This window comes from Vidua chalybeata, chromosome 1, assembly GCF_026979565.1.
Source record: "Vidua chalybeata isolate OUT-0048 chromosome 1, bVidCha1 merged haplotype, whole genome shotgun sequence".
Classification (NCBI taxonomy): domain Eukaryota; kingdom Metazoa; phylum Chordata; class Aves; order Passeriformes; family Viduidae; genus Vidua; species Vidua chalybeata.
This window is the reverse complement of record NC_071530.1, coordinates 129,637,108-129,663,120: the sequence shown is the minus strand read 5'-3', so window position 1 is coordinate 129,663,120 and position 26,013 is coordinate 129,637,108. Positions and strand designations below refer to the sequence as shown.

The following is a 26,013-nucleotide window of genomic DNA, read 5'->3' as shown; positions in this document are numbered from 1 at the left end:
CGTGAATCCTATTGTTCTTTCTTAAAAGCTTGGGACTAGACAGAGAGCAAGACCACTGATTTGCTGTCAGAACATGTTGCCAGATATAATTACAAGCTGAACAGTGATATCAAAGACTAACAGATCCTGAATAACTTGCTCTCCCTCCTTTTCATTAGGAGTTCACTAAAGCTATTTTAATAGCTTAGAAAGCATCCATTTCTTTACACCACTGGTTTCATCACCAAAGCTGTAAGATCATTAAGACAAGTCAAAGTTTCAGGATTTCTGATAGGTGCTGAAAACCAAACCAATATCTCCCTCCTTTCCACCATGTAAGTTGATTTCTGTGTGGAAAATGGAGTTGGACTATTATAAAGCAACTTGACCTTGCAAAACAAAAGTTGTAGAAGCTTTTGGCAGCAGCTCAAAGAAGTTTTCCTTATTTCGATATATATTCACCAGTTAGATTTATGAACCATTGTCTGATCATTACCTACCAGATCTATATTACTTTTCCTGGATGTGCTTTTAAATGGAACACTTAGTACAGAGGATACCCCATTCTTTCTTGCTGCACATACTTAATTTCTGACTTAAAATTCAGAAACAGAAAGCTACATTTAAGAGACTTCTGATTGCTACTTCAAACGGACCCAATTACTTTTTGCATCCTGGACAAAGCACAGGAACTCGCCTGAAAAGAAGTATTAAAAAAAAAAAAAAACCAAAAAAGAAAGAAAGAAACAAAAACCACCAAAACCCAAAAAGCCAAGCCAAAAACATCCTCTACAAAGAATCACTACATCTATTGGAGTATATACAAATTGTCTGTAGATCAAATATTCTGGATAGAAAAGCAATACCTAAACACCAAATCTCACAACAAAGAAGCCAACTTGAGTCCAGAAATTTTTCCTTATTTTCTTTAAAAGGGCAGTGTTTATAATTGGCAGAGAAGCTATGTAATAATGGTTTCCTAAAAACAGTGAACAACTGCCAGTTAGACAAGAATATAAAAAGGATATTTTGGGGCTTGGGATTGATCAGTCCGTGACCAACATACATGCCCACAGCCCAAGCAGCCAGTGATGAGACTCATGTGAGAGCTCATTCAGTGAGAAATCACTAGGGCCTGACATTTAGCCTGCAGTGGCCAGTCTATTCTTATCTTAAGAAGTACAACATGTCAGTAACCACAGACTATTACTGCTATTATGTTTTCATGAAATATAGAACTGTTATCGAGAACCTTGTTTTATATTGCCATAGTGCAAGTTTGAAATTTTATTTTTCTTAATCTTACATTAACAAGGCTGAGTTTGGTAATACCATAAACATAAAACAGATCTTGAAGGCATTATAGAAAGTAACTCATGAGTGAAGGAAACATTTTAATAAAAAAATCACAACAGTCAGTTCACAGACATACAGGTAAAGTAATAAGAAAACCTTTGTTATCTTACAGGTATTGAAGTGCTCATATTGCTTAACAGCTTCCTAAGTAGCTATTTGGTCCCTGCTGCAGAGATAAAAAAAAAAAAAAAAAAACCACCAACTTGAGTTGTTTAGCAGATTTCCTAATAGACAAGAAATGGTTTATGGCTTAAAGGGAACATGGCTCCTTCCAAGGCCTCCTGACTGCAGAGGGCAACAGGTATCCAGAGATTTTTGTTCTGTAGCAGATAGCTAATACATCCAGAAGAACCAAAAGCCCTTTGTGAGAGGTGTTTATGAGGACAGGAGGAATACATGCCTCTATATACATTACATATGCATTCAATACAATATGTAGTCACAGAAGTAAACAGTTTTCATCATAAAGGTCAAAAGTCACTTTGTTACAAACACAAAGAGGCAATATTTCAGAAGTTGCTAAGGCAGACCCCAGTCCACCCATTCTAAAGACGGGCCAAGGGTTTCTTTATGGACATGGGAAAGAGTACTGCACATGTCAATTCCCACTGAGGGCATAACAAAGCAAACTAGTAAGTTTGAGAGGAATGTTAAGTGAAACAAAAATAATAAAAAATATCTCACTTAAATGTGTCCTAGGTTAAAAAAAAAAACCAACCAAACTAACCAGTCTCCCTGCCCCTCAAACATTGCTACCTGCAATACCCTAAAACTTGGAAAATCCCTAGTTATCCTGAAATTGTTTCCCTGAACAAGATACCAAACAAGCGGTTCTTGGTATCACAAGTCCTTAGCAGAGCAGACAGTGTTCTTTTGTGAGCTTTGTGCATTTGCTGGGGACAATTAAAAAAAAAAAAAAAAAAAAAAAAAAGATTTCTTCATTGCTGCTCGGGTTCTCCTCTGCTTTACCTGGGGTAATATGCTGTGTAGTTCATGAAGAGCTGAGCCCCAGCAGGGTAGTAGGCTGTGGAAGGCTGGAGTGTTCGTGGGTTCAGAAGCATGGATGGCTGATACAGAGCAGCTTCTGTTGGCACAACTGCAGCAGGAGCCGGAAAGGAGTAGGCAGGGGGTGAAAGGCCTACAGGGAGCAAATGGAAAATAGGTTAGAACCTCTGAAATTCCAGAGCTAATACATACACACACAACTCCACAGTACATCAGGAACCTTCACAATCTTCTCATCCTTGATCACCACAGAAAATAAATGTGAGCCACCAATGCGAGTGTGACTACCAAGTGTTACACCCAGCCTCCAGTCAACAGTAAAGTCAAAAATACACAAAAAACCACCTCTTGCTCTGGGAATAGGGTCCCTTTCTGATACACAGGTCAGTTTTGCTTGTATAGGCTCAGATTTTAATGAAGTCTGCATTAAAGAACTACAAGACTTCACAGTAAGAAGGAAGTTTCCATGACAAAGATCTGTTTAACATTCAACAAAAGAGAGAAGACTTTCATCCTGGTACTGCTTATCCCTTAATTAATCAACAGCAGAGTGAGAAAAGTCATGGCTTCGCAGCTTGAGGTGTTAACACTAAATTTAAAAAAAAAAAAAAACCACACCAGAAGTATACTTTGTACTGTTTCAACAAGATGTTAGGCCCTAAATGAATTCTCACTGATGAGAGTTCACCCTCCTCCTTTGCTTTCCTCTTCTCCTCCCCATTGCCATAGAAGTGAACATAAAGCTTTAGATAAAGTAAGACTTAAATTTTACTATTCAGAGTTACAGCCAGCATCTCACTGTATCGTAAAATGTGGAATGACAGGGCCAAAAGTCCTTATCTGAGGAATACATCACAGAACTGATGTATTCAATTGTAATTGGAAATCAGAAATGTGTTTCCAAAGTTTGTGGCTCTGCCCAAGAACCTGTCCTAGGAGCTCTTGGGTTCCAACTCATCTGGAACAGCCATCACACATAGGACTATCTACTGCTGACCCCTGCTCAAGATATTTTGTTGAAAGAAAAAAACTCTCCCAAGGATTAGCTGAAGGTCTACTTGCACTCAAACAGCTCCAAAGGAAGTTTGCTGCTGTATTGGCAGCTCTGACTAGCATGTAGAGGATGTTTCTTAAAAGATCTACAACCAAAAAATATGCTTGCAAAGAGAGACACAGAGAAAGCTACTACTTGACCACCTTGCCATTTATGATTTTGGAAGCAAAGTATTATTTTTCCCATAGGCTCAGATTTATGTGACACAGATGTTTAGCAAGTTCGCCCTTAAGCTCCTGAAGTATTTCTCCCAAAAGTTCGTGTAGTAGTCAATGTTCATCCTAGTAGCTTTGAGAATCAAAATTTAAAAGGAAATACAGATTCTACAATTCTGAGGCAGAAGCCATGTGTATTTCACTCCCACAAAGCCAACCTCCATTTCATATGAACAGCAAAAAGCAAAGGAAGAGTTGAGCCAGTTGCAGTTCAAAAGGCAGAACATGCGATTAAGTCTCAAAGGGGAGCATTACCTATGGCTTCTCAAATTAAGTTTTGGAAGTGAAAAGGGAAGGTCTTTTACTTGACATAAGTAAAATGGACTTGGACATGCTTGACAAACATTGTGAGCCACAATGAAAAAATACAGATCAGTTAAAATACAAAACAGTTCTTTAATGTCTAGGCAGGGCTTAGAAACTGCTTTTCAGAATAATCTCTCACCCCAACCAATTAAAGTTACAAGGTGGAGAGGGAAAATTTGCCACTGGAAAAGCTAAAGTAGTTCTTCAGTCATAATTCACAACCAAAGGGAAAAATAATGATTGCAAGCTGGTGACAATTTAAGACAAAGGACCTTATTTTAACACCCCCATCTCACAATGTTATCGAAGGACCAGGATCAGAGGCAGCAAAGCAGCTCCAGTACCTACCCGCACACAGTGTAGAGCATAGTGGCAAGACTGAAGCAAAACTTACATGGTAACTTACATGGTGGCGGGGACAAGCCATTTCGATTTAAAGTGCCCCCCATTAATACAAAGTTCATCTCTTCAGCAGAACACTGAAAGACTTCAACATATCTGTCCTTCATAGTCTTCTTATGACACTTCTGTGCAGCCAGAAAAGCTCGATCTGCAGATTTCATCTGAATGAAAGCATCTCCCGATGGACGTCCCTTACAAACAAGGCAGACAAAAAATAAATGTTTCTGTAGGTTCCATGAAGGAGCAGCATAGCAATATTTTGTGCTGTTATAAGAAGTCTCTTCAGTCATAAATACATTCATCTCCAAAGTCAAGTACAGTCAGTCATCCTGAGCACTCATCAGCATGTTTAAGCTCTCCTCTCTGAAGTTTTTCCCACTTTGTTTTGATTAAGCTACATTATAACTTGTTACATCTATATCTAAAAAAAAAAAAAGAAAAAGACACTAATTCAGGAGTACTTTGGTGCTTTTGAGACCTGCTCTTACAAATTTACTATGAATGCAGAATTGGAAGATCTAGTCCCTATTTATTACCTGCAATTTTTAGAATTCAAGGATAAATACTGTCAAGTGCTCATTGCTAAACAATTTGTTTTAAATTTTATTTTCTGAAGACCAACACGGGCTGGGATATTTAAGTAGAGTACTAACTAGCCTAACATTTGGTATGAGCTTGCGGAGAGGAAAAAAAACATCTTTATATCTGTAAATGAACAGGATACACCACTGGGAGGAGTTATTTTAGCCACACGCAGCTGCTGATTTCAAGTAGCCAAAACTAGAGAGAGATCTGAAGCCAACTCTAACGCAAGTTCTTGGCTAGTTCTTCTCGTTTTGGAGGGGACAACATTATCACCATCCTTTTCACAGTTTTTCATGATAAGAGAATTGAAACCCAGGAACTTGGAGAAAGATAAAAATCTAGTAGTCAGGCAAAAGCAGTATTTGGGTAGAAAAAGAAAATCTGATAGCTTTGGGCAGGGCAAGGGTAGCAGACACCCCTTAGGGCTATATGCACACACCAATTTCTTCATTCAGGTTCTTTCATTAGTGCTGTCAAGGGCTGATGCTACTGTAAATCATTACTTGTGCTTTAATATCTGCACTTTTCTTAGTCTCTCCCGGCACTACACATTCATTACAGTTTTTTAGCTTTGTCTAGGTCAAGCTCCCACAGACACAGGAATGTCTTTAGATAGACAGGTACTGAAATGACTCTATCCCCATATTCCTGAAACACAGAAGTCCTGCTTGGGACCAGGAAGTATTTTTTAGTTTTGGTTGATACTAAGCCTAGAGTTAAAACAATTGTAGAACCATCATTTTTATACAGTTTTATAATCAGTTTGTTCCACTGAAGCACTCAGAGCAGCTCCATGGAGTTAAAGGACTCCTCCCCCTAAAGCCACAAGAATAGGAACATAAAGATCACAAGAATGCACAATCCTTTGAAAGGTTTTCTTAAAAACTGCTTCCAGAAAACAATGGCAAAGATGTGACACTTTATACACATCAATGAGCTGTTAATCTTGGTGCTTAGCTGTGACTGTTTAAAGAAAGCAAGAACGCAGGAGACCCAAAGCTTCAGTTTTTGACTTTTGACATGGGAATTCCTGTCTCTAGAAGGCTGCAGTCACATTTGTCCTCAAATATATTTGTGGCACATTGCTCAGTAAGGCAGGGACAAACCACTCCTTTGAGAGCTAACATTGCCCACACTTGTGTTTTGATGGCACTTCTCACCAGGTACAAGAAGAATCATGCACACTGTTGAGCAAGACTCTTCAGCTCAAGCCTCCTACAGGTCAGGATCATGGCTGCTCTACTGGGAGCACCAACCCCTCCAAAACTGGCTTAGCTTTCAACACATGGGTCTCAGTGAAAAAAATCACTCTACAGCAAATGCAGCAGCTGGCACAGGAGGGTTCAAGTCATCTATTGCCAGTACACTTTTAGAAGAGAGCTGGAGGCAATTAATACAATTACTGCTAGTGTCAAAGGTGCTTCCTGATGGATATCATCATCAGGTCTGTATTCATATATACAAGCATTTGGCAGAGTGGCTAAAAACATGTCGCCTACCAACCTGGTGATTTAGTACCATGTGAACTCCGTGGGTCCGAATATCTGTAGAAAACTCTCCCAGGAACTCCAGAATGTCCTCTATAGTAGCAGCATAGGGAAGACCACGCAAACGTATGCAGTCTCTGATGTTAGTGGGAGGCACAAATTGTTGAGGTAATACTGGAAGAATTGGAGGTGTTGGGAGAGGAATGAGCGGTGTGGAAGAGTACCTGTTCAGCACCTGTGCAAAACAAAAACAGACAACAGAAGCCTCCTTACTCATTCTTCAACTTAGGAGGAGTAAACATAACCCCAATGCCACCTGTTTTCACTCTGGGCAGTATTTTAAGATACAAATGAACTAGATACAAATATTAACTGTAAAAGATCTGATTTCTAAGCGCTGTGTTGTGGTTTAAGCTCAGAATCTAGCACACTTCTATAGTCATTCTACAATAAGTAGTCATGTTCTTGTTTTAAAAAAAATTGGGTTATTTTTTTCTTGAAAAACAGTTTTGTTTAGGGAAATTTACTTGAACAAATAATGCAAGTCACAACAGAGATCTTAGAACATGAAACCTGTATATCTACAGTATTTTTATTGTGAAACTATCCTACCATCTACAGAGTCATGATGACACTTCTACCCAAAAATATCTCCTCTGCAAAACTTTAGGAGAGTTGGGGAACTAGAAGCACATTTCACTACCACACATCCCTAACTGTGCCCACCACAGTCCATTCAAGAAACATACGGAGCATTCCCGAGTAATAGTACCCATGACACTTAGACCTTGAGATTTCTTGTTAATAATTTTAACAGCAAAAACCCTTTCTGGTGAAAAGTCACCTGAATATTCAGTCACTACTCCTGAACTCTCTCTGAGCAAGATTAATATTTATTTGCATTTATACAGCTATCAGAAGGTTTACTAAACAAAGAAACATATGAGAGTACTTGAGACAAATGCAATGACAAGTGAGCACTGTGGCTCTGCCTTCTAATTACTGATGTCACCTTCTAAACAAAGCATTGAAATCTCTACATATTAGGGAGAGCAGAGCTGCATAATTTCTTGGATACAATGACATGGCTACAATTTGCATCATAGATAACTTCTAGACAAGATTCTAAAAGGTATTTACCTCAACTGAAGCTCTGCAAATATTTTTAGAGACTTAAACAATCCATTCAGCTCTCCTTCCTTTCCCTGACAGCTTAGCTGCAATTAATGGTCCACCTAGCCCTGTTAAGCCAGACTCAGCAGTTTCAAACTCCTGCCACCCTCTGCTAGGTAGCTTGTGCTTAGAGAAGATGGCAGAGATCTGCCCTTAAAGACAAATTGTAGAATTCTTCAGATACATTGCACTGGAGAGGACAACTACATCAAAAGGCTTTGCTTTTTTGCGTCACTGACTAAAGATAAATCTTTTAGCTCAAGATTTGTTGCTAAACACTCCTGAATAGATCGTCAGTGGAGTTAGTGTAAAGCACAAAACCCACATCCACATTTTACAAAGGTATTGGTAGTCAAAACCCCAAAGGTTTCTATATGATTAAGAACATCCCTATACCATAAGATCTTACATTTCAAGGGAACAAAGTCTCACAGAAATTCAGACAATATTCATTCCAGCAAGAGTCAAGAGTGAGAAAAGGTAAAAGACGCTTTCAAGTCAAGGCCCAGCATTATTTGCTTCCTCTACTGCCAGCGTAGAAGTTTGGACTACAAAAAGGCAATGTTTGAAAGGTTTGCCCCTACCTGCTGAACTTCCGCTGCAGTGCTCCGGAAGAGTTCAATGTACCTTTTCCCCAGCAAATCCTTGTGCTTTTTCAGTGCATTTTGTGCGTATTCCTCACAAGCAAACAAGACAAAGGCATCCCCTGTTGGCCTGCTGTCAGGATAAGTGACAAACAGGACTCCCTCCTTTCCTCCTGTTACAGGGCAGTGCTGGCCAAAGAAAGTCAGCACTTCTTCTGTTGTTACATTGAAAGGAAGACCTCGCATCCTGACAATCACTTGGTTTTCTTTTGACAAGAACTGTGCAACCTCATTGGAAGTACCTTTAACAAGAAAAAGTACAGAAGCACTTCAGTCTAGCATATAAAAATCATGAGCATAGCTGCATCCTCTCCACACAGGTGTTTTTTGAGCAGATAGAACAATATTTGCCTCTAAAGTCAGGAAAGATGACCCTCTGATAAACTAGATATATTGTATAGGACACCTCCCATTAATGTATAATAATGTTACCCCATCATTTAGAGGGGATTGATCTTTATTCAAAGGAAAAATAGGAAGTACTTGCAACATTCAAAGCTCAAGGAAAGCACAATCTGTCAATCTCTTGTGTGAGCAGGACCTGTGCTTTTGTGCCCCTCCTCTAACTCTGGAATATATCTGGCATGTTCTGGAGCCATAATATATGGCAACCAAGTACCCAGATCATTGTTCTGGGAAAGAAAGCTGGAAGAGCAGGTTGAAAACAGCTTAGGGATTTCATCCTATCCCAACAGAACTGTGAAGGTCTGACAATTCTACTTTCAGTGCTTTTAGAAGACCAGTGATGCTAATAACATTACCTTATTCAAAGGTAGCTGCTAACCAAAATCCTATCTTAATACAGTCTTTTCACTTACAGCTCTCTGACCCTGCGAAGTTTGGTTGTACCAGACACACCATTCTTCAAGAATGTCACTGTGCAATGTCTTTACTTTGAATGGCATAACTACTTCCAAACCTATCAGTTAGCTATGTAGTTGACAGCTTAACAGCATCTCTCACTCTGAAGCCTCAACCTCAGATCTCTAGTTAGTCACTTACAAACCTCAGCCCAAATCTCTGTCAGGCAGCAATGAGGAACTTAAAGTAGTATTGCAGATAAAACAGCTTATTGGTTCTTAATTCAAATTTTGTACACTTGCAGACAAAGGGGAAGGAAAAGAGATCAAGAGAGAGTTTGAAGAGCAAATTTTGCAGCCTTTCAATTATGAGCAAATATTTCAAGATTCCCTTTAAATAAGCATCTCCCCTAAATCCTCCCCATTAAGTCTGAGACAAAGATTTGATTTGAAGAAAATCAGTTCCATAAATCCCTTGTATTTATGCTGTGATATCTGTTCTTATGTGCTTGCTCCACAGCAACAGCAGTTACATTGTTTTGACAATGTAACTCTGGTTTCACTTTTTCAGCAATCAATAGCATTTAAATTCTCACTATCATAAAGATGACCTAACAAATTAAGTTCATATACTAGATCACTTTGCCTAATCAAATCCTGATTGACAGGCTGCTTGAAAATGGCAAGAATATGGAAGAGGTAGACAGATGAATCATGGAATATCTTGGACTGCTGCTACTAGAATACATAATAATCAATACACCAGCCAACTTCTTGTTCAAAGACAGAAAAAAAAGGGCCACATTCAATAGGAACACTTTGCTGCCAAAAGTTAAAGATGCTCATGGAACACACCATCCCTTTTCATCTCCTAAAAATTACCTCCTGCAATTTTAAGGAAGTCTTCACCTGTTGCCTTGTATACCTAAAGGAAAAAAAAAGGAACACATGATTGGCATGTAATTTGCATTTGTTTTGAGAAGAGGATTTCAAAGCCCCACCATGTCACCCACCTCTATGTATCGGTTCCCCATGTGATGCTTGTGCCTTTGTAGTGCTAGATCTCTATGCTCTTCACTTACGAACCTCACAAGAGCCTCCCCATTCCTCCTACCCTGGGCATTGAGACAGAGTGCAGCACCTCCTCTGCAAAATTTAAATCAAGAGATGAAACTCCATGACCTACGCAGGTGAAGAGCTACAAATGTACAAGTAAATTCTTCACTACTAACTTGGCAATATTGAGACCTTTGAAGAATCTTGCTATGTCCTGGTCAGATGACTGCCATGGCAATCCTCTTGCTCGGATAACAGCATTGTCATCCACAAGTTCCATCTTGCTGCTGCAGGCACAGAAAGAAGCAGTAATGCAGACATCTGCCTCTAGTATCTGCCACCTGTTTGCTTGTCATTTATACTCCAGGAAAAGGCTTTTGTCCCTGCTCCATGTCTGCTGGATGGCAATGCCAAGGCAGCGAGGCCCAAGTGCCACCAAAAATTGAAAACCACTGTACAAGTCTCTCCAAGGGACAGTTTATTTTGTTAAGTTGCCCCTTTCCAAGTCCCCCTTTCCTGCTTTACCACATTTACTCTTTGAGCTGTCATCTCTTCAATCATATTCCCCATTAACTTCCCTTTTGTTATGAACAAAAATAAAATTTAAACCTTTGGGGAACGTAGTTAACAATGGTTAAATGCTGTTAATACAAGTTAAATGTTGTTAATACAAGTTACAAATTGTGATTAGTTATATTAAAACGCAGTACTGTTGTTCATGTATAAAGGAGGAGTGGAACCAGGGAGGAGATGGGGTACCAATCTTTGAGAATGGGCAGAGAAACTTTCAGGAGTATTACATCACAGAACACAACCACAACTTAAATCAAGATTGGAAGAGAGACCAACCAATGGGAGGCGAGAATTCCAAAATGATTGGCCAAAACTACACCAACTTATAAGCCAATCAGCAATGGAGAAATAGACCTATCACAGCATGGATCCTCAGCGCCCCAATCAGGAGACAAGAGAGAGACTTTAAAAGGTCTGGGGTGTCTGATACCCGGGTCTTTCCTTGGACCTGGTTTCCCTGGAAGTACCCTTAGGTTACAATTACTAAGTTGTTGAAACAGTCTCAGGACTAGCTGGAGGCTTTTGCTTCCAGTTTGTTTTGTAATAAACAGGCTTCGTTTTTTAAATTAATATACCTCCTTTTTGTTACTTTCAAGTTTCTTTCTAAGCCTGTTTTGCAACACCTTTCCTGACATAATTTGTGCTTCTCCATTATCTGGAGGGTTACTGGTATAAAAATCAAGTACTTGCAGTTCTAATCTAGCTAGGTAGAAATTGAAGCAGAACAATTAGATGTAACAGAGATTAGTGCATTTTATTTCTACTGTGATAGTGTATAAGAACCAGTCACAAACCAAGACCAAAACTGTTCAGGGCTGTACTCAGCACAGACAGGACTCCGGCCTGAAGAGTCAAGCCTTAACATTGCTGGTTCCATGGCTGAGGCCATCGCTGTGCTACTAGAGACTAACATATCTAAAGGCCACATTGGCTGCTTAGCATGGGAATAGCATAGCCACAGAAAGCCAGGTTTAATTGGTCATTAGTACAGTCCCTTTTGTTCTCTCACTTCTTGAAAGTGTCAAGTTCAACAAAAAAAAAAAGCTCACAGCTACCCAAGCCTGCCTTTCTGGCTATTGCAGGAACAGCTTTTTTGCACGAAAGAGCTTAAGTGATTAAATAGATGAAGTGTTGTTCAGTAATAGAGGACTCCCTCGTACAAAAGGGCTGTGGTATGCCTGGTGGGTCATGTTTCTCACTCACATTTTAATTTTTCAGATGGCCTTTCTGTAGCTGTCTGTCTTAATCTGTTCCCCCTTGCCTGCTAATTCTGTACTTCTCATTATCTCAAAATGTGAATCTTCCTCTTCATCCCAGAATTTTGTTAGTGAAAAGGAAAAAGCTTGGAACAAAGCTGAACATAGCCCCTGAGCTAATCTCTCTGGATAGTTTCTGCCAATGTTGCTTTTTTTTTTTACTTTTGACTCAAAAGTATAAGCATCATCTACCATCATGACAGATTCTTAATGTGGAAAAGGGAAGTGTTTGTGCAAGATGGGAATATAAATAAGGTCAGTTTAACACTAGTATCTTGTGATATTGCAGAGAAATCATTGAGAAAACCACTGAGAAAAATCTGTATTTACACATAGAAAAAACAGTTACAGTAAAAAAAAAAAAACAACCCAAAACTAACTACCCAAGCAACAAAGTGGGCATCAAAAGCATATAAAGCTTTAAGTTTAAAACATATTTGGGAATGAGAATCACTGTAGATTAAACAACTGAGTGGTAGCACAGTATTTCTGGCACAATATCTTTATGAAAGTGTTTCTCCCCTATTAAAAAAATTATGTATATGCAGTTCCTGTGTAGTAAATTGCAGGAAGAGTGCAAGAGTAACTAATTGGGTTATTTCTGAAACACTACTTACAGTCTTTGTTAATAGCACAACACACTTAGTACCCATTATAAGCACTTATTAGCAGAACACAGAACTTTCAGCAGCTAACAGGCAACACTGAAGCCTAACAAGAAAACAGGCTTGCATCTGATCACAGATTGCCTGTTCCCTTTCCCACTTGAAGGATCTAATCGATTCCCATAGCAGTGGGAAGGTAAATAAATATAATGGTAACAGCTACTGGCAAATTAGGAAGAGAGAAGTACAGCTGATCTAAACAGTAACCTTCAACAAAAAGTGGTGGAGGTTGAAAGATGTGCAACAAGAAAAGGGAAGTACTTACCAAGGCCCACTTTCAAATTTGTAGTTCACCCTTTCTGGATCTGAAAACCGGTGATCTATGAAATACAGCACAAGTTATTTCCTATTTCGTCCATATACAGGACAGGCAGCAAAACCGAAGAAGGAACAAAGAAAACTCATCCATCATAATCACTTACTGTATGGTTCAGATATTAATGTTAAAATAATATTCCCCATATCTTCAACTTGAGAGGCTCCATAGGGAAATGTTGGACTGTTCTTGTCAAGATTTAAATCTTTTTGTTGGAGTTAAGTTAATCATCACCAAATAGATTTCTAATTGGTTTCCTGTTAGAGCAACACACTTTCATATTGTCCTTGTATGTTGCTTCTCAGGGAAAGATTTAATCCATCTTCCTGCTGGGATACATTAGCTGTTCTTGGCCTTGGCCTCTAATTACTGCCACCTGTGGGAGTGTAAGGTCACTAAAGAAAGTGTCTGGGGACATGAGACCCCAGAATAAGGACATGTATTTAATATGTATGTTGGACAGATACACTGCTGCATATGGAAGAGACTGGAGCCCTGTCCTCTTTAATCTTCAGGGGAAGATTTGGGGCAGGAGAAGAAGCAAACAAACTAAAAGCTCCAGAAATGGAGGCATATACCATATGCTTTTTGACCACCTAAATCCCAAAGCAGAGTAAGTATCTTACCACTTCAACAAAATTCATAAGTGACACCTTGTCTAAACCTTGCCTATTAGAAGTTAAAACCCAAGTTTTGTGCTGTTGCACAGAAGCATTCTGTTAAATCTGGTTAGAGTCCACCAGTCATGTGTTTTGTTAAGAGGCAAAAGAGAGCCCCACAACCCATAGTTTCAGTCCAAAGGATTTTGGAAATGACTGCAGTAGAGACCAGGAAGCATCCTGCCCCAGGAAGGCCTTAGAAAGACAAAAAAAAAAACGAAAAAACCCCCCCCACATTCATTAAGGGAGGCTGATTTAAGTTGCATAAACCATCTTTTTTCAGACAACTGTAAACAATTTACTATGCTATCTCCTGCTTTCCATCATATTTGCCCCTCTCCAACACCAGGCTACAGGACTGCAAGATTATTTGCAACTCTACTCCATTATTTATGAAGCAAAGTTTAAAAAGGTCTTTTTCACTCATTTTCTTTGAGGACTGAAGTGTAAAAAATGTAATCAAGAACAGAACAAAAAATAAGGAAATCTGGGAATAAGTGTTGCACTTTTTACTTGCCTTATCAGTTTGCATTAAATCTTCAGAGCAAAAATGAGAGCTTCTTAAACAAGACCCATCCTGACATGGAGTTACAGTAAGGCAACACATTGAAAACAGCCAAGGGCACCAATTATTTGCCCACATGCCCCCAGACTACATTAAACACATTTCAAGTATTCCAGAGCCTGCATTATGATGTTCAAAGGTTGCTTTATAGTCCAAGACAGCCTTCCTCTTCAGAGGAAACCTGCTTTCTCCACCTAGAACTGAGCAACATTTGAGTTGTCAGATGCCTACCTGAAGTACAGGGAAAAGAACAGTTTCTGTTAGAAACAAACATCTCATACCACATTTGTTGTATCATCTCATCAACAGGTGAGCCAGCAGAAATTTCTTTGTGAGATGAGGTCTTCCCTATTATTAATAAGATGACAGCAAGTCATCCTACAGAAACAGATTTTTTAAAAAATTGCTTAACAGTTGTCTTGTTGCAAAATTAAATATAACTTGAACTGAATTAATGCATTCCTCTTCCAAGGAAAGGAAAGCTGCTGTACCAACAAAATACACTTCAGGCTAATTTGATTTTGAAGCTTTGTTGTTTTTTAGTGTGCATTGGTGTATGGAATGTGAGAGGACGATGCTTAGTCTTAGAAGAACATTTGAAGCTTAAGTGAATTATCTTAGTTTAAAAACCAGAATACTTAAACCAGTGATTCCTCCCCTCCAACTGCTTGACTATAAATAGATTCCTAGTCATTGCCTTTACCCCAGAGAAGGTACTAGGAGGGGGAGGGTAAAGTACTGTGAACATTAAATAGTTTTCTTAAAAACCAAGCCAAAAAGCCTGAGCAACTCCAAAGCATGGTTTAAGAGATTACAACTATTTATGACAACAAAAAATTTCTTCATCACAGTCTCTCTTCCTAAGCTTTAAACAAGCTCAATCTCACTACCTCCTCTTCCCCCAGAAAGGGGGAAGGGGGGGTTGGAAAGAAAAATAGCCCACAAACAGACTCTGACAGAGAAGGTGTTTCTGGGCACCTCATGTAACAGAGCAGAGTAGTGCTCCTCCTCCCTTTCCTGACACTGTTCTCCATGTAGCACCTAACACCTCCACTCTGGGCTTGTGCAGAGCCTCTGCTGTTCATACAGGGAGCCAGAAGCTGCTGATGGTACAGGTGTTGGAACCCTGGTGTTGCCTGACCAAGTTTTATGAAGATTTTGGAAATGTGTTTCCCCTGTCAAAAGTCAAGAGAAATGGGGCAAGAGTTTCAATAGCTATTCCAGCAGGGGACATGCATACACATGTGCTTGGCTGTTAAGACTGTGCTGTCAGAACTGAAACAACACTTCAATATTTCCTTTGTACTGAGCAAAAGATCCCTACAAGTGATCAGCATTCAGAGAGGGGAATGCAGCAATGTGAAAGGGGCAGGAATTTGAAGAGAAGCCATCATACAAGGAAAACAAACCCAAACACAAGTACCCCACCCTATAATAATTTTCTTTGGTGAAACTTTTCTGAAGACACTGATCTACAGGAGAAGCAGTTCCTGAAAATGCTCTAGTGCCAACAGAAGCTGGTACCAATTGTCAGACACGGGGAGTCAGTTGTGCCAAACTCTACAGAAATACAAACACAGTGGAGGGGTGGAAGTAAGTCATCAACATTATTGCAGGCATAACCTCACACCTTCACCTCTGATTAGTTAGAAGCACAGCTTTTAGGCAAGATTGGAGAAGAAAATTGATTGTTTTCTGCATGTTGAAAGAACATGTTAATTAAAAATCTGTATTCTAATGAACAAGATTGACTACACAGAGGTAGACACCTATGGACAGAGGCACTAGAAATTATGGTACTTGGGAAAAAATATAAATGAAACCGTCTATAAACCCCATTCCTAAATCCCCATTCTGTGAAGGGATAGGAGACCACACGTGTTTCTGTACAATTACATTTAAGGGATCCTTCTTCTGGGCAACTGGAGAAAGACAATTACAGGGGATAATCCAAGTTCACATTTAAAGAGTGTTAGAAACCAGATATGGCTGTCCAGAGCTAATATATGCGGTAGTATTGAAATGTATATTCTTAATGAAGCAATAAGCAAAAGACAGTCCCAAATAAGGCAGGATGGGAAACAAGGAACTATTTAATCTTGGTGTGTAGCTGTGGTACCACCTCCTCCAATGCTCAGCAAGTTAAAGGGAGCAGGAAGGAAAGGTACATTCTATATTATGGTGGCCTCTCTAACATGGAAGAAATTTCTAAATAATTTCCTCAGATGTATCACCACAGCTGCCAGTGTCCTCCAAGACTTATTCCTTCCCACTATCTCTTAACTTCTTTTGCATTGAATAACTTAACCTGAGATGACATGAAACAGCATTGCAATTGTGCTCTGCATTGATACTTCCCCCTTTGTTCTGTTTCTTATTTAAGTCCCTTTAGACAGAAGATTACATCTTTCTACATAATGCTTTGCATAAAGGTAATATACTATTACCCAGTTCCCGAGTACTATCACAGGAAATACAAATAACAATATCCAAGAGTCTCACCTAATATCCAATTATGGGCATTTTATTGCCAGAGTTAAGCACTATTGGTTATAATAGTGCTCCACATTATTGTTTCCAAGACACCCAGGTAAAAACACAAAAGCAAACCAAACAATAAAACCCCAACAAATCAAGTTTCAGTAGTACAATATCCAGCACATTAAACAAGCTGTTCTGGAGTACCCCTGAGTTTCTACTGACAACACTGGCAGATATTCCTCGTAAGAAGTTATCCTCACACATCCAGTTCAGAAGCGAGTGGAACAAACCAAGTACTGGAGGAAGCAAGAGCTATTTGCCATTTAATAGCTTCTGCACACCCAATCTCGAGGCAAAGGATGAGTCTTCTGCAAACCTAATAGGAATAGTCATGCAAGCTTTATTCACTCCACCCTGAAGGCACTCACAGGGTAAAAACTGGCTCAGCAAGCTTTGCAAATCAAGAAGTGTAGCAAGTATGGGAGGTACAGAGGGTGCAAGAACAACCCTGCTCCTTTTGAATGCTTACACATTAAAAAAAAAAAAATGTCGACAGACCCAAGTCCTTTTCTCTGCTGGAACATGATTGCTTCCCTCAAGTTCTGTTACTCAAAATTTCTCATAATTGTCCGGCTGTCATTACACTTACACAATTCTGACAAAGTATGCCAGAAAACTGTCTCATACACAAGAACAGTTCTAACACCATGACTTAGGCAGCAGTAGTACTCAGAGATAATTACAACTAGTCTCAGTTCTGCCTTGGTCCCTTGAATTTCGTAGCATTTTAAACATTGTTTTACTTTTATCTAAAAGAAAAGAATGTTTGTTATGAAATGTGTAACTTCTTGCAGGGGTTGGGAGTAAAGATTTTTAAAGCTTTCACCTGAGTTCTTAAGTTTGGCATGGTTTCATTGCTATACACGAATTCCAAGTTGCCTCCTGAGAGAATAAGTCCACAAAGTGCTCTCTAAAGGAAGAAAAACCCAGCCACTTATTCAGTCTGTTATTTCTATGCTCTTTTACAAGATTGTGCTTGCTATGTCTGCAAGAAATACACAGCCAAGCCCCTACAATCCAGTGTGCTGTATACTGAAATATGCATCTGGAATTGACTGTGCAGTAGGAAGTTACCTCCCCTGACAGCTGGGAACAGTGTACATTCCCCACTTGTAATTTGTTGTTTGATCAAAAGTGACCCATCAAAAGTTTTTGAAGACTTTAATAACTTCAATGACCGTAGATCAATACCCAGCTTTCTCCTAACTACTTCAAATGATAAAAGTTTCCTCTTTCTGATCACAACCAGGCTACACACATATAAATGGAGATGTAAGGAAATGAAGGGATGTGCCCAAAAATCCATTCTACTCATGTTTCTACCAGTCTGTAAATGCAGGTCTCAAATATCTAGTCAGTACCTTAGCTCCATACTAAAACCTTCCATCCTCACCAAATGCTGATGTATCTAGCACACTATAGTTTCTGTGGCAGAAATAATGGAAAATTCATGCACCCTCTTTAGCTGTGAGGTCAAGAAGCTGCACTTTCTACAAGAATAAAAAGAGCTTGATCAGATTCTATGCACTAATCAGCAGCTTCGTTTCAGCCTACTGTACTTATTCCCGATTTGTTTTTGTGTCCACACCCCAGCATATCCATACATGAAGGAAGAAAAACTAAACAACTCTGCACACAATTTATAGAACTAGTTTTTAGACTCAGCACCTGCTTAAACAATCTTTTTATCCTAAACATCACATGTCTACAACTGAATGTAGATGTCCATGGTCTACAACTGAAATTAACCTATGCAGCTTCTGACACTGAGGAGATTAAATTGATATATTTCAGCAAGGTGAGGAGAAAAAATTATCATATTTGTCAATAAAAGAACAACAAAAATGGTTTTATCCTTTTTGGTCTCTGCATCCTCTGCTCCCACAATAACAGGGGAGAGACAGTTGATTTCAGTCATGTTGCATAAACATAGCAAGTTTACAAATAAGAGCCTCAGCAGTTACAAAACAAAATAAGCCACAAAAATGTAAGACCAGAATGAAGTTATGTTCATATACCTTAAGAAGCCTATCTTATCCAGAACTTGGACTCAACCTGAGTGCATTTGGATAGACTGACTAAGCTTCTAGGAATTTGGAGAAAATATTATTGGCAACTGCCAAAACTACTCTCAGGCAGCACTGACTCTTTAGAGACTTCGGACAGTCAGGTAACACAGGGTGGTCTGCCCCCCTCTCCCAGCAGGCAGGGAATACACAGTCCATCACCATGCCCTAGCTGACCAGTGACACTCCAGGTAGCTACAGTCATACAACTCCTTCCACAGTGGAAAGGCACACCCCAGACATTCACATAAGGAGAAAAACAAGGGCAACTCTTTGAAACAGCTGAAGTAGCTCACTGTCTTTGATTTCTCTAGATCATGTGAAAGCATTCCCTAAACAATGTATTAAGTTTTTCACCGTAACTTTAAGAAGTCTCCATCATCCAGTTTCAATACACCACAGCATTTATTTCACTTTTCTACATGAAAGATTCTACTCTAAGTCTACTGCTTTCCTTCAGAATACTGGGAGAAATAATTTTTGCCCCTTCACTAGCAGAGATTAATCTTAATTTGCAGATAACAAAGCAGAGCAGAATGGTTAAATGCAGAAATCCACCCCATATGTGTATTTTATGCCCAACAAGTACAAAATCCAGGCAATACTAGTCCTGCAGTGAAAGTCCAAAAATTTCTGAAGTTACAGACATCACGTCTTAATGGCAACCACTCCATGGACACAATAAGCAAGTCAGAAGAAAAGATATTAAAAACAATAGCAGCAACATCAACCACCAACACCAAAGAATAACATCTCAAATTCCTTTATTCCTCCTTGATACCTGACTTTCGTGGCCACTACTTCAATAGCTCTGTAGCTCTGTGTCCAAGAATATTTTTGGGATAAGGACTGAAGCTTGCAGCAAGAGGGGAGACTGCCAGAGAAGAAGGCACAGCCAAATCACAGCTTCAGCTCTCAGGCTCAGACTAGGAAAGAGCCAGATAAAATGGGATTACAAACCCTTTCAGACTATTCAGAAAGTAATTTTAGACATCCTTATCACTGAAAATGGAAACATACTACTGACTGCATCTTGGTGCCAGCCAAGCCTCACCTTGTGAGGTGTAGCATGTGTACCTTCTACATGACTGAATACCACATGTTCCAACAGCATCCCTGCCTTAGGTTCATTCCTATGTTAGAGATTCACTACAAGGTCACATCAAGAATAACCATCTCCTCACCTGAAAATTAAGGTGGTCTCCCAAAATTTGCTCTTGTCTAAAACAAAATAAAGATCTAACTGATGCTATAAAACTCACCCCCTAAACTTAAATATTACAATTCACAACAGCAATTTAAAAAAAATGTGCTGGTTACACAAAACTGTGAAGTTTAAAGAGACAACTATAAAGATGGTAAAGAAAACATACAGAAGTCAAGAAGAAATACAGTATTTTCTCCATGGAAGCATTCATCCTCATATGCTTTTATCTTTATCTTTGTGAGAAAACTAAGTACAGTTCCGAGTCACTCATTAAAGTTATACCACCCCTAAACATGTGTTGCAAGCATTACTCATACACCTCTGTCCTAAAATTCAGCCAAGACTGTAACAGCAGCAGAGACACCATCACTGTTAAAAGGATACATTCTGTCATAGCTGCAACATCCAGCTTACTAACTTCAGGTGAGCCAGGGCAACACTTCTTGAACTCTTTCCGCAAGTCAAAAAAGGAGTAGAAGCATTCAGGCAGTAAAATATTCTGGAAAAGGAGCAAAGTAACCACTATCAGTTAGGGCGAGTTTGTTTATAGATACCTATACAGAAACCTACTTTGTGTATAGATACCAAACTTTCTAACAATATTTTTACAATAGATAGGAAACAAACAATCTTTGCTACAGAGAAACTCATATAGCTCTTCTTAGCAAGGTAAGTACATTTATAAACTTTTTTGCTTAAACAGCTTTCTCTTCATATTGTTTAATAAGAGAAATGTGCTTTTGTGCTGCCAGAGAAACATTTGCCAATAATACTAGAGCTTCAAATACAATATATATGTAGCAGAGCAAATACCTCCTATTGCAACATTTATCATCAAATTTTGATTGAAATTTTAACTGTATAAAGCCAGAGGGTAGCCAGTTCAATTGCAGAATTAAGCAAATTTTGCAAGACTTAGCAGATAGTTTATAGAAAAGGCTGTTTTCAGAGAATGTCACACTTCAAATATTTATTTCCTACAAATAAAAAATCTGACTGTGCAAAAGAGTGTTTGGCATGGTGCAGAAGTTGTCAGCCTATGCATGCTAACTGCTTTAACTGCAGCATACAAAGCCAGAAGCAAGTTATGCAGCCCACTAGAAGTCAATGAAACCCTTCTTGTCCCACCACTACATCTACCACATGCTTTTAATTTTTTTGGGAGTCGAAAGGAGAAGACATGGAGAAGTCTTGGGGGCAGTTGTTAAAACCAATGCAAACCCTTACTCCTTCAGTTAGCTCTTCACCCCAGGCAGAATACTACATATTCCTTTAGGCTGTTTGTTGCCTGCAAGGACTACACATAAAGGCTTTCTGGGATTTAACAACTAGTTAGCATGCTGGCATTATAACAGATAGCCGCCTATGTGAAAGCACATTTTGGGAGCCCAAAGAAAGCAGGTTAGGCTCTAAAACAAATTCTGATTTGAGAACATTAGAGCTTATCTTAGCATATGGACAGGTGTATTAGGCAAACGATACTCTTTAAAGACTTATGAAAATGTAGATGGGCTTGCCAACATTTCCTGCTCTAGTTTTAGCATGATTTTCTTCCTTGATGTGAAATGAAGTTCTGTATTTCATTTATGTTCTTTTGGAATGGCTGATGCCAATTCATTCTCTGAATACCAAGAGTTGCTAGATGACTTCAGAATGTATATCTTAGAAATAAATATCTTCTCAAGAGCCTGGAGATTTCTGCCTATATGGATTTTAGTGATCTCACACTCCAATCCCTGCATTAGGATATTAATAAAAAAAACTATTACAAGTCTCATAAGTATCTGGTTTACTTAATCTACAGGCAGCACAGAGCAAATTTCAAATGAACAATTCTTAACAAAACAGCAACAGAAGATTTTGATAAAGACTCGATTCCTGTCTGCGACCCTGTTATGATACAGAAAAATGATCCCTGACATCAAGCCAACTGAAATAATTGTAGGATGCGCCTCTTCTTTTATCCACATAATTTAAATGGATGACAAGTTTTACTTTATTAGCCAACAAGAAAGTATTTTAAAAACCTGTTTCCACATTTTCTCATGTTATATGTCATAGAAGGCAAGTTATATATATAAGAACTGTCCCTTCACTGTGAATAATGCTCACTTTTCCTCTTCTAAGCCTTCAAAGCTATCAATACTTCAAGCACAAACAGGTATTACAACCAAACTCATTCAGTATCGCTTTTGTAACAGCACAGACTTGCAGCAGTGTCCCTTCAAAGACGGGTCAACAAATTGATAGGCACAGAAGTCAGGTACAATGAGAGGAGCAGAACAGCTCAGTTACAGAGCAATGCATGTTCATACCAAACCACAAAATTATGTGTTATTAATATTGAGGCAGTTATTTCAGAGCCAGAGAGACTCACATATTGCTGCAACCCTATCACTAACAAAAAGCAGGCAGGACTTCATAACACTGTTAGCGATTTGGCAACTCTGAAGTTATGGAAAGCTCCAGACTACAGGACTAATCATCACTCATAGCCTGCCTCAAAATACTGTTCAGCTCCTTACAAATACGAACACTGCCCTTGGAGTGTCAACTGAATACCCAAAGATTGAACGTTGCTATAACTAGGCATGAATGTAAAATTTCAAAGAACAGTTTATAGTTAAGATGGTTAATTATTTAGCAACAATCCCACATGCCACCTGCTAACCCTGTAGAAACTACAAATACTGTCAATATGTTGCTCCTTTCTCAGACACTTAAGAGCCTCTTCCTTCTGATTTAACTTTAAAGGCATCTCAAGACTGCATAAGGACAGGGCACTGTATATGCCTTCCACACAGTCAGGCTCTTTAGCCTCATAAGCACATTATATACGAGCAATGTTTGTGCTATGGTTGTGCGGAAGTACCCTCATACTAAACAGAAGTTGATTTGTTTTGCAAGAAATCATAAAAAGCACATTAAGAGTAAGACTTAAGCTACAACGACATACCTTTTTGGAAGCTTCAGGGTGTAGAACCTGCCTAATGTGCAACTGTCCATCAGTACAGAAACAGAAAGAAGTACCTACACCAATGTTCAGTTCATTGCTCACGGACTGATTAAACTGTTGGCAGGAACAAGAAAAGACATACATGTTACAGAGATCAGAGTGGCACCACTAGGCAGTGTCATCAGTTGGTAACGTATCCCTGGGCAGCAGGAACTCAGAGCTGGAATTCTTTTTCATATAAGCTTACTCCTTTACTTCTATAGATTTGTTTCTTACTAGGTAAACACATGCTAACTTCCATGATAAATCTCTTCACAAGGAAATCACCCCTTTCCCCCCTTCTAAGGAGATATGGCTACACCAACATCCCACACCACAGAAGAAAATCCTTTTCAATAATTGCAAGAGCATTGCAATGAGACAAAGCTGATTGCAGAGACCTGAGGCAGAACAGCTTTTTAGACGGGGCGCTCAAACATGTCAGAAAGCAAGCCTGTCAGCTTTCAGCCCTACCCTCAATGGGAATCACACACACTTCCTTTTTAAACTAGACGCTTCAGTACCATCATCTTCCCAGGACTGATGAGCACGAGCCTTAACAGGGGATACCTAAAGCTGGCTTCTTCCAACACTGATTAGGGCTCACCCACAGCTGAAACTCACTCAGGGTCCAGCATGGCAGGAGAGCAGGGTAGGGAAACAGCTAACACTAATCTTCCTCTCTTGGGGTTCAGTTTTTCCCAAGGCAAATAAAGAAAAGGCAAGGGAGAAAGGCCTGCAAAGCTCTATACTTATAGGCTTCCTGGCCCACACGTTTGTGGTGCTCCCGTACCAGGCTCCACTGCTCTGATGGTGGGGATAAGCAGATGACGATACCACCTCTACCCCACGGGGGAGCTCCCAAAGGAGACCAGCACTTAGCGGCCAGTTACAGGGTGTCACCTGTCTCAGTGCCTGCTCCAGCGGTGGAGCCAGTGCCAGGCTCTCCACATCCACTTGGGTGATCTCCTGGCACTCAGCCGTCAGTTCTGTGTGGTCAGGCCGGACCAGCACGTCATGCAGGTGCCCCAGCTCCAGAGAAAGCAGAGGAGGGGGTGAGTCAGCTCTCCGGGCTGAAGGTCCCCACCTGCAGCACCAGCCCCTACCCTCCACCACAGCTTGGCCAGCCTGGCTCACCCACTACCAGCCCAGCGCCGAGACCGCCCTGCCCGCATCCAGCATGGCAGGCGCCAAGGGGAGCAGCAGGTCGGGGTGCTCCCCCGTTGGGTGAAAATACCTCCTTACTCCTCAGGTCGACCACTTTCCACAGGAGCTGGAGTAGCTCTCGCTCGTCTGAGCCCAACCTTGCCCCGTTGGTGCCCGCCGTGGTCACGAAGAGAATCACCAGATAGTCGGGGGACGCCGTCATCGTGCCACCGGGCCAGCAGGGAGGATAAAAAGAAGGAAAGGAAGAAGCGAGGAAAGAGAAGAAGCCGGAAAGTTTCCTTGCCCCAGGCGCTTCCAAGCGAGACCCAAGCGGCAGAACCCCCAGCTGCAGCCTCACTCCCCAAGGACCTGGCGTGGGGGAGGCGCACGGCTCCCCCTCTTTCCCACCCCCTTTTCCCCGAGGTGGGTGGTAGCCGCTCCCACACCAACTGCACTCCTGGGAAAGGCGCAATGGCTGCGAGCTTTTCTGCGCGGGGCCGCGGCAGCACCTGCCCACCCCCGGCCCACGTGGTGCAGGTAACACACACCTGGCGCCGCCGCCCATTGGCCCCGCTGGGCGGGGACGTGGCAGCGCGGCGGGGGCGGCAGCCGGAGTGCGGGGCCGGGATTGCGGGCGGGACGCCCAGCGCGGGCCGGGATTGCGGAGAAGTTGCGGGGGCGCGACTGTGGAGGAGGAGCCGTGGGCCCCTGAGGAGCCTCAGCGTGCCCCGACGGCGGCCCGGACCCAGGCGAGCCGCGCCTTCCGCCGGCGAGGTGCGCTGCACCGGGATGGTGCAACTCCTCAGCGACGGGGCGGGATCGCCCGGTCCTGCCGGGACATGTCGCAGAGGGCAGCTCTGCTCCGGCCCTGCTCTGGGCAGCTCCGACCCCCGGACGGAAGGGCAGGGGAGATGGCCACGCCGCTCGGAACAGCCCCGGCGGGTCCCCCGCTTTGGTCGGGGGCTGGAGAGGCCAGTGTGGTGCCAGGGAGCGCTGTGGCGGCGTGCAGGCCGGCTGCCCCCGAGAGCAGGAGGGAGACCAGGGCCTCAGGGCGGTAAAGCCTTTTCCTCTGTCTATCTTAAGGCAGCGGTATCGCAGCTTCTCTACGGTTGTGGCACGGCGGATCAAGTCGTGTGTTAACAGCTGGCTGGTTTGGCTGTCGCAGCCTTCCTTCGATGAGCTGGTGATTTTGGCGCTTTTGACAATCCCTCTTGTTTTATGGTGAAATACCTATTTTAAAATCTCTGTTTTAAATGCATCATTCTCCAACACATTTTTATTTTTTTTTCATGACAAATCACGGAGCACAGGGTAAACAACACTAACTTTCTGTAGGGAAATCCTGTAATACACTTAATTATTTAAGACCTCAGTTGTTCATTTCCAACTTCATTGAAATGCTGCTTCTTGAAATTTTTACTGAGATCACAGAATCATGGAATATACTGAGTTAGAGAGTGATGCCATTTGGGTTTTGCCTTTTTTTTTCTTTTATATGTTCTCTGTGTTCTTCACACATATATTTGTAACTCTGTCGCCTACTGAATTAGTAGTTAGTTTTCCCAGTACTTTTCCATGGCCTTTTCCTAAGCAGAAAGACAAAACAAATTCCAGAGCTCTAAGCCCTGGGGGGTACAAGGCCCCAGTGGTTCTGATTCTTGGTTCTTCCTGGGAACCAAGGCCGAGAATGACTCTTCGAGATACATTCTCACGGACAAAGTACAACTAGTGCTGAAGGGGGGTCTCCAGAGAAGGGGCTTGACCTGGGGGGGAAATTGCATCACCACTTGTCCTCCTAATTAGTGCTTTTTATCAATTTTGCTAATATTGTAAAACCTATAGAAATGTACTCACCCCTGGAGGGGGTGGGTTTTTGTGGACATCTTTCCATAACTGCCCCTGAAGGCCTTCATTAAAGATCCTCTTTTATATTACCTCCTTACTAAAATTATCTCGAGTTTC

The 26,013-nt window shown here is 40.9% G+C and overlaps 1 protein-coding gene across 2 annotated transcripts in view; it reads right to left on the bottom strand.

Annotated features, from left to right (window-relative positions):
• ESRP1 (epithelial splicing regulatory protein 1) overlaps positions 1–24,413 on the bottom strand; it is a 33,075-nt gene extending 8,662 nt beyond the window's left edge. The window contains exons 1-13 of one of the 2 annotated variants that reach the window (XM_053962067.1): positions 24,143–24,413; positions 23,809–23,937; positions 22,867–22,980; positions 20,295–20,409; positions 12,979–13,077; positions 12,822–12,876; positions 10,239–10,349; positions 10,020–10,152; positions 9,889–9,931; positions 8,147–8,448; positions 6,406–6,624; positions 4,322–4,508; positions 2,305–2,473 (exon numbers count right to left, since the gene is read on the bottom strand). In XM_053962067.1, the coding sequence (XP_053818042.1) occupies positions 2,305–2,473; positions 4,322–4,508; positions 6,406–6,624; positions 8,147–8,448; positions 9,889–9,931; positions 10,020–10,152; positions 10,239–10,349; positions 12,822–12,876; positions 12,979–13,077; positions 20,295–20,409; positions 22,867–22,980; positions 23,809–23,937; positions 24,143–24,274 (1,808 nt within the window). In that variant the 5' untranslated portion in view covers positions 24,275–24,413. Of the gene's footprint in view, positions 1–2,304; positions 2,474–4,309; positions 4,509–6,405; positions 6,625–8,146; positions 8,449–9,888; positions 9,932–10,019; positions 10,153–10,238; positions 10,350–12,821; positions 12,877–12,978; positions 13,078–20,294; positions 20,410–22,866; positions 22,981–23,808; positions 23,938–24,142 lie in introns of both variants that reach the window. The other variant, XM_053962058.1, reaches the window with a different exon arrangement.
• Positions 24,414–26,013: the final 1,600 nt, after the last annotated feature.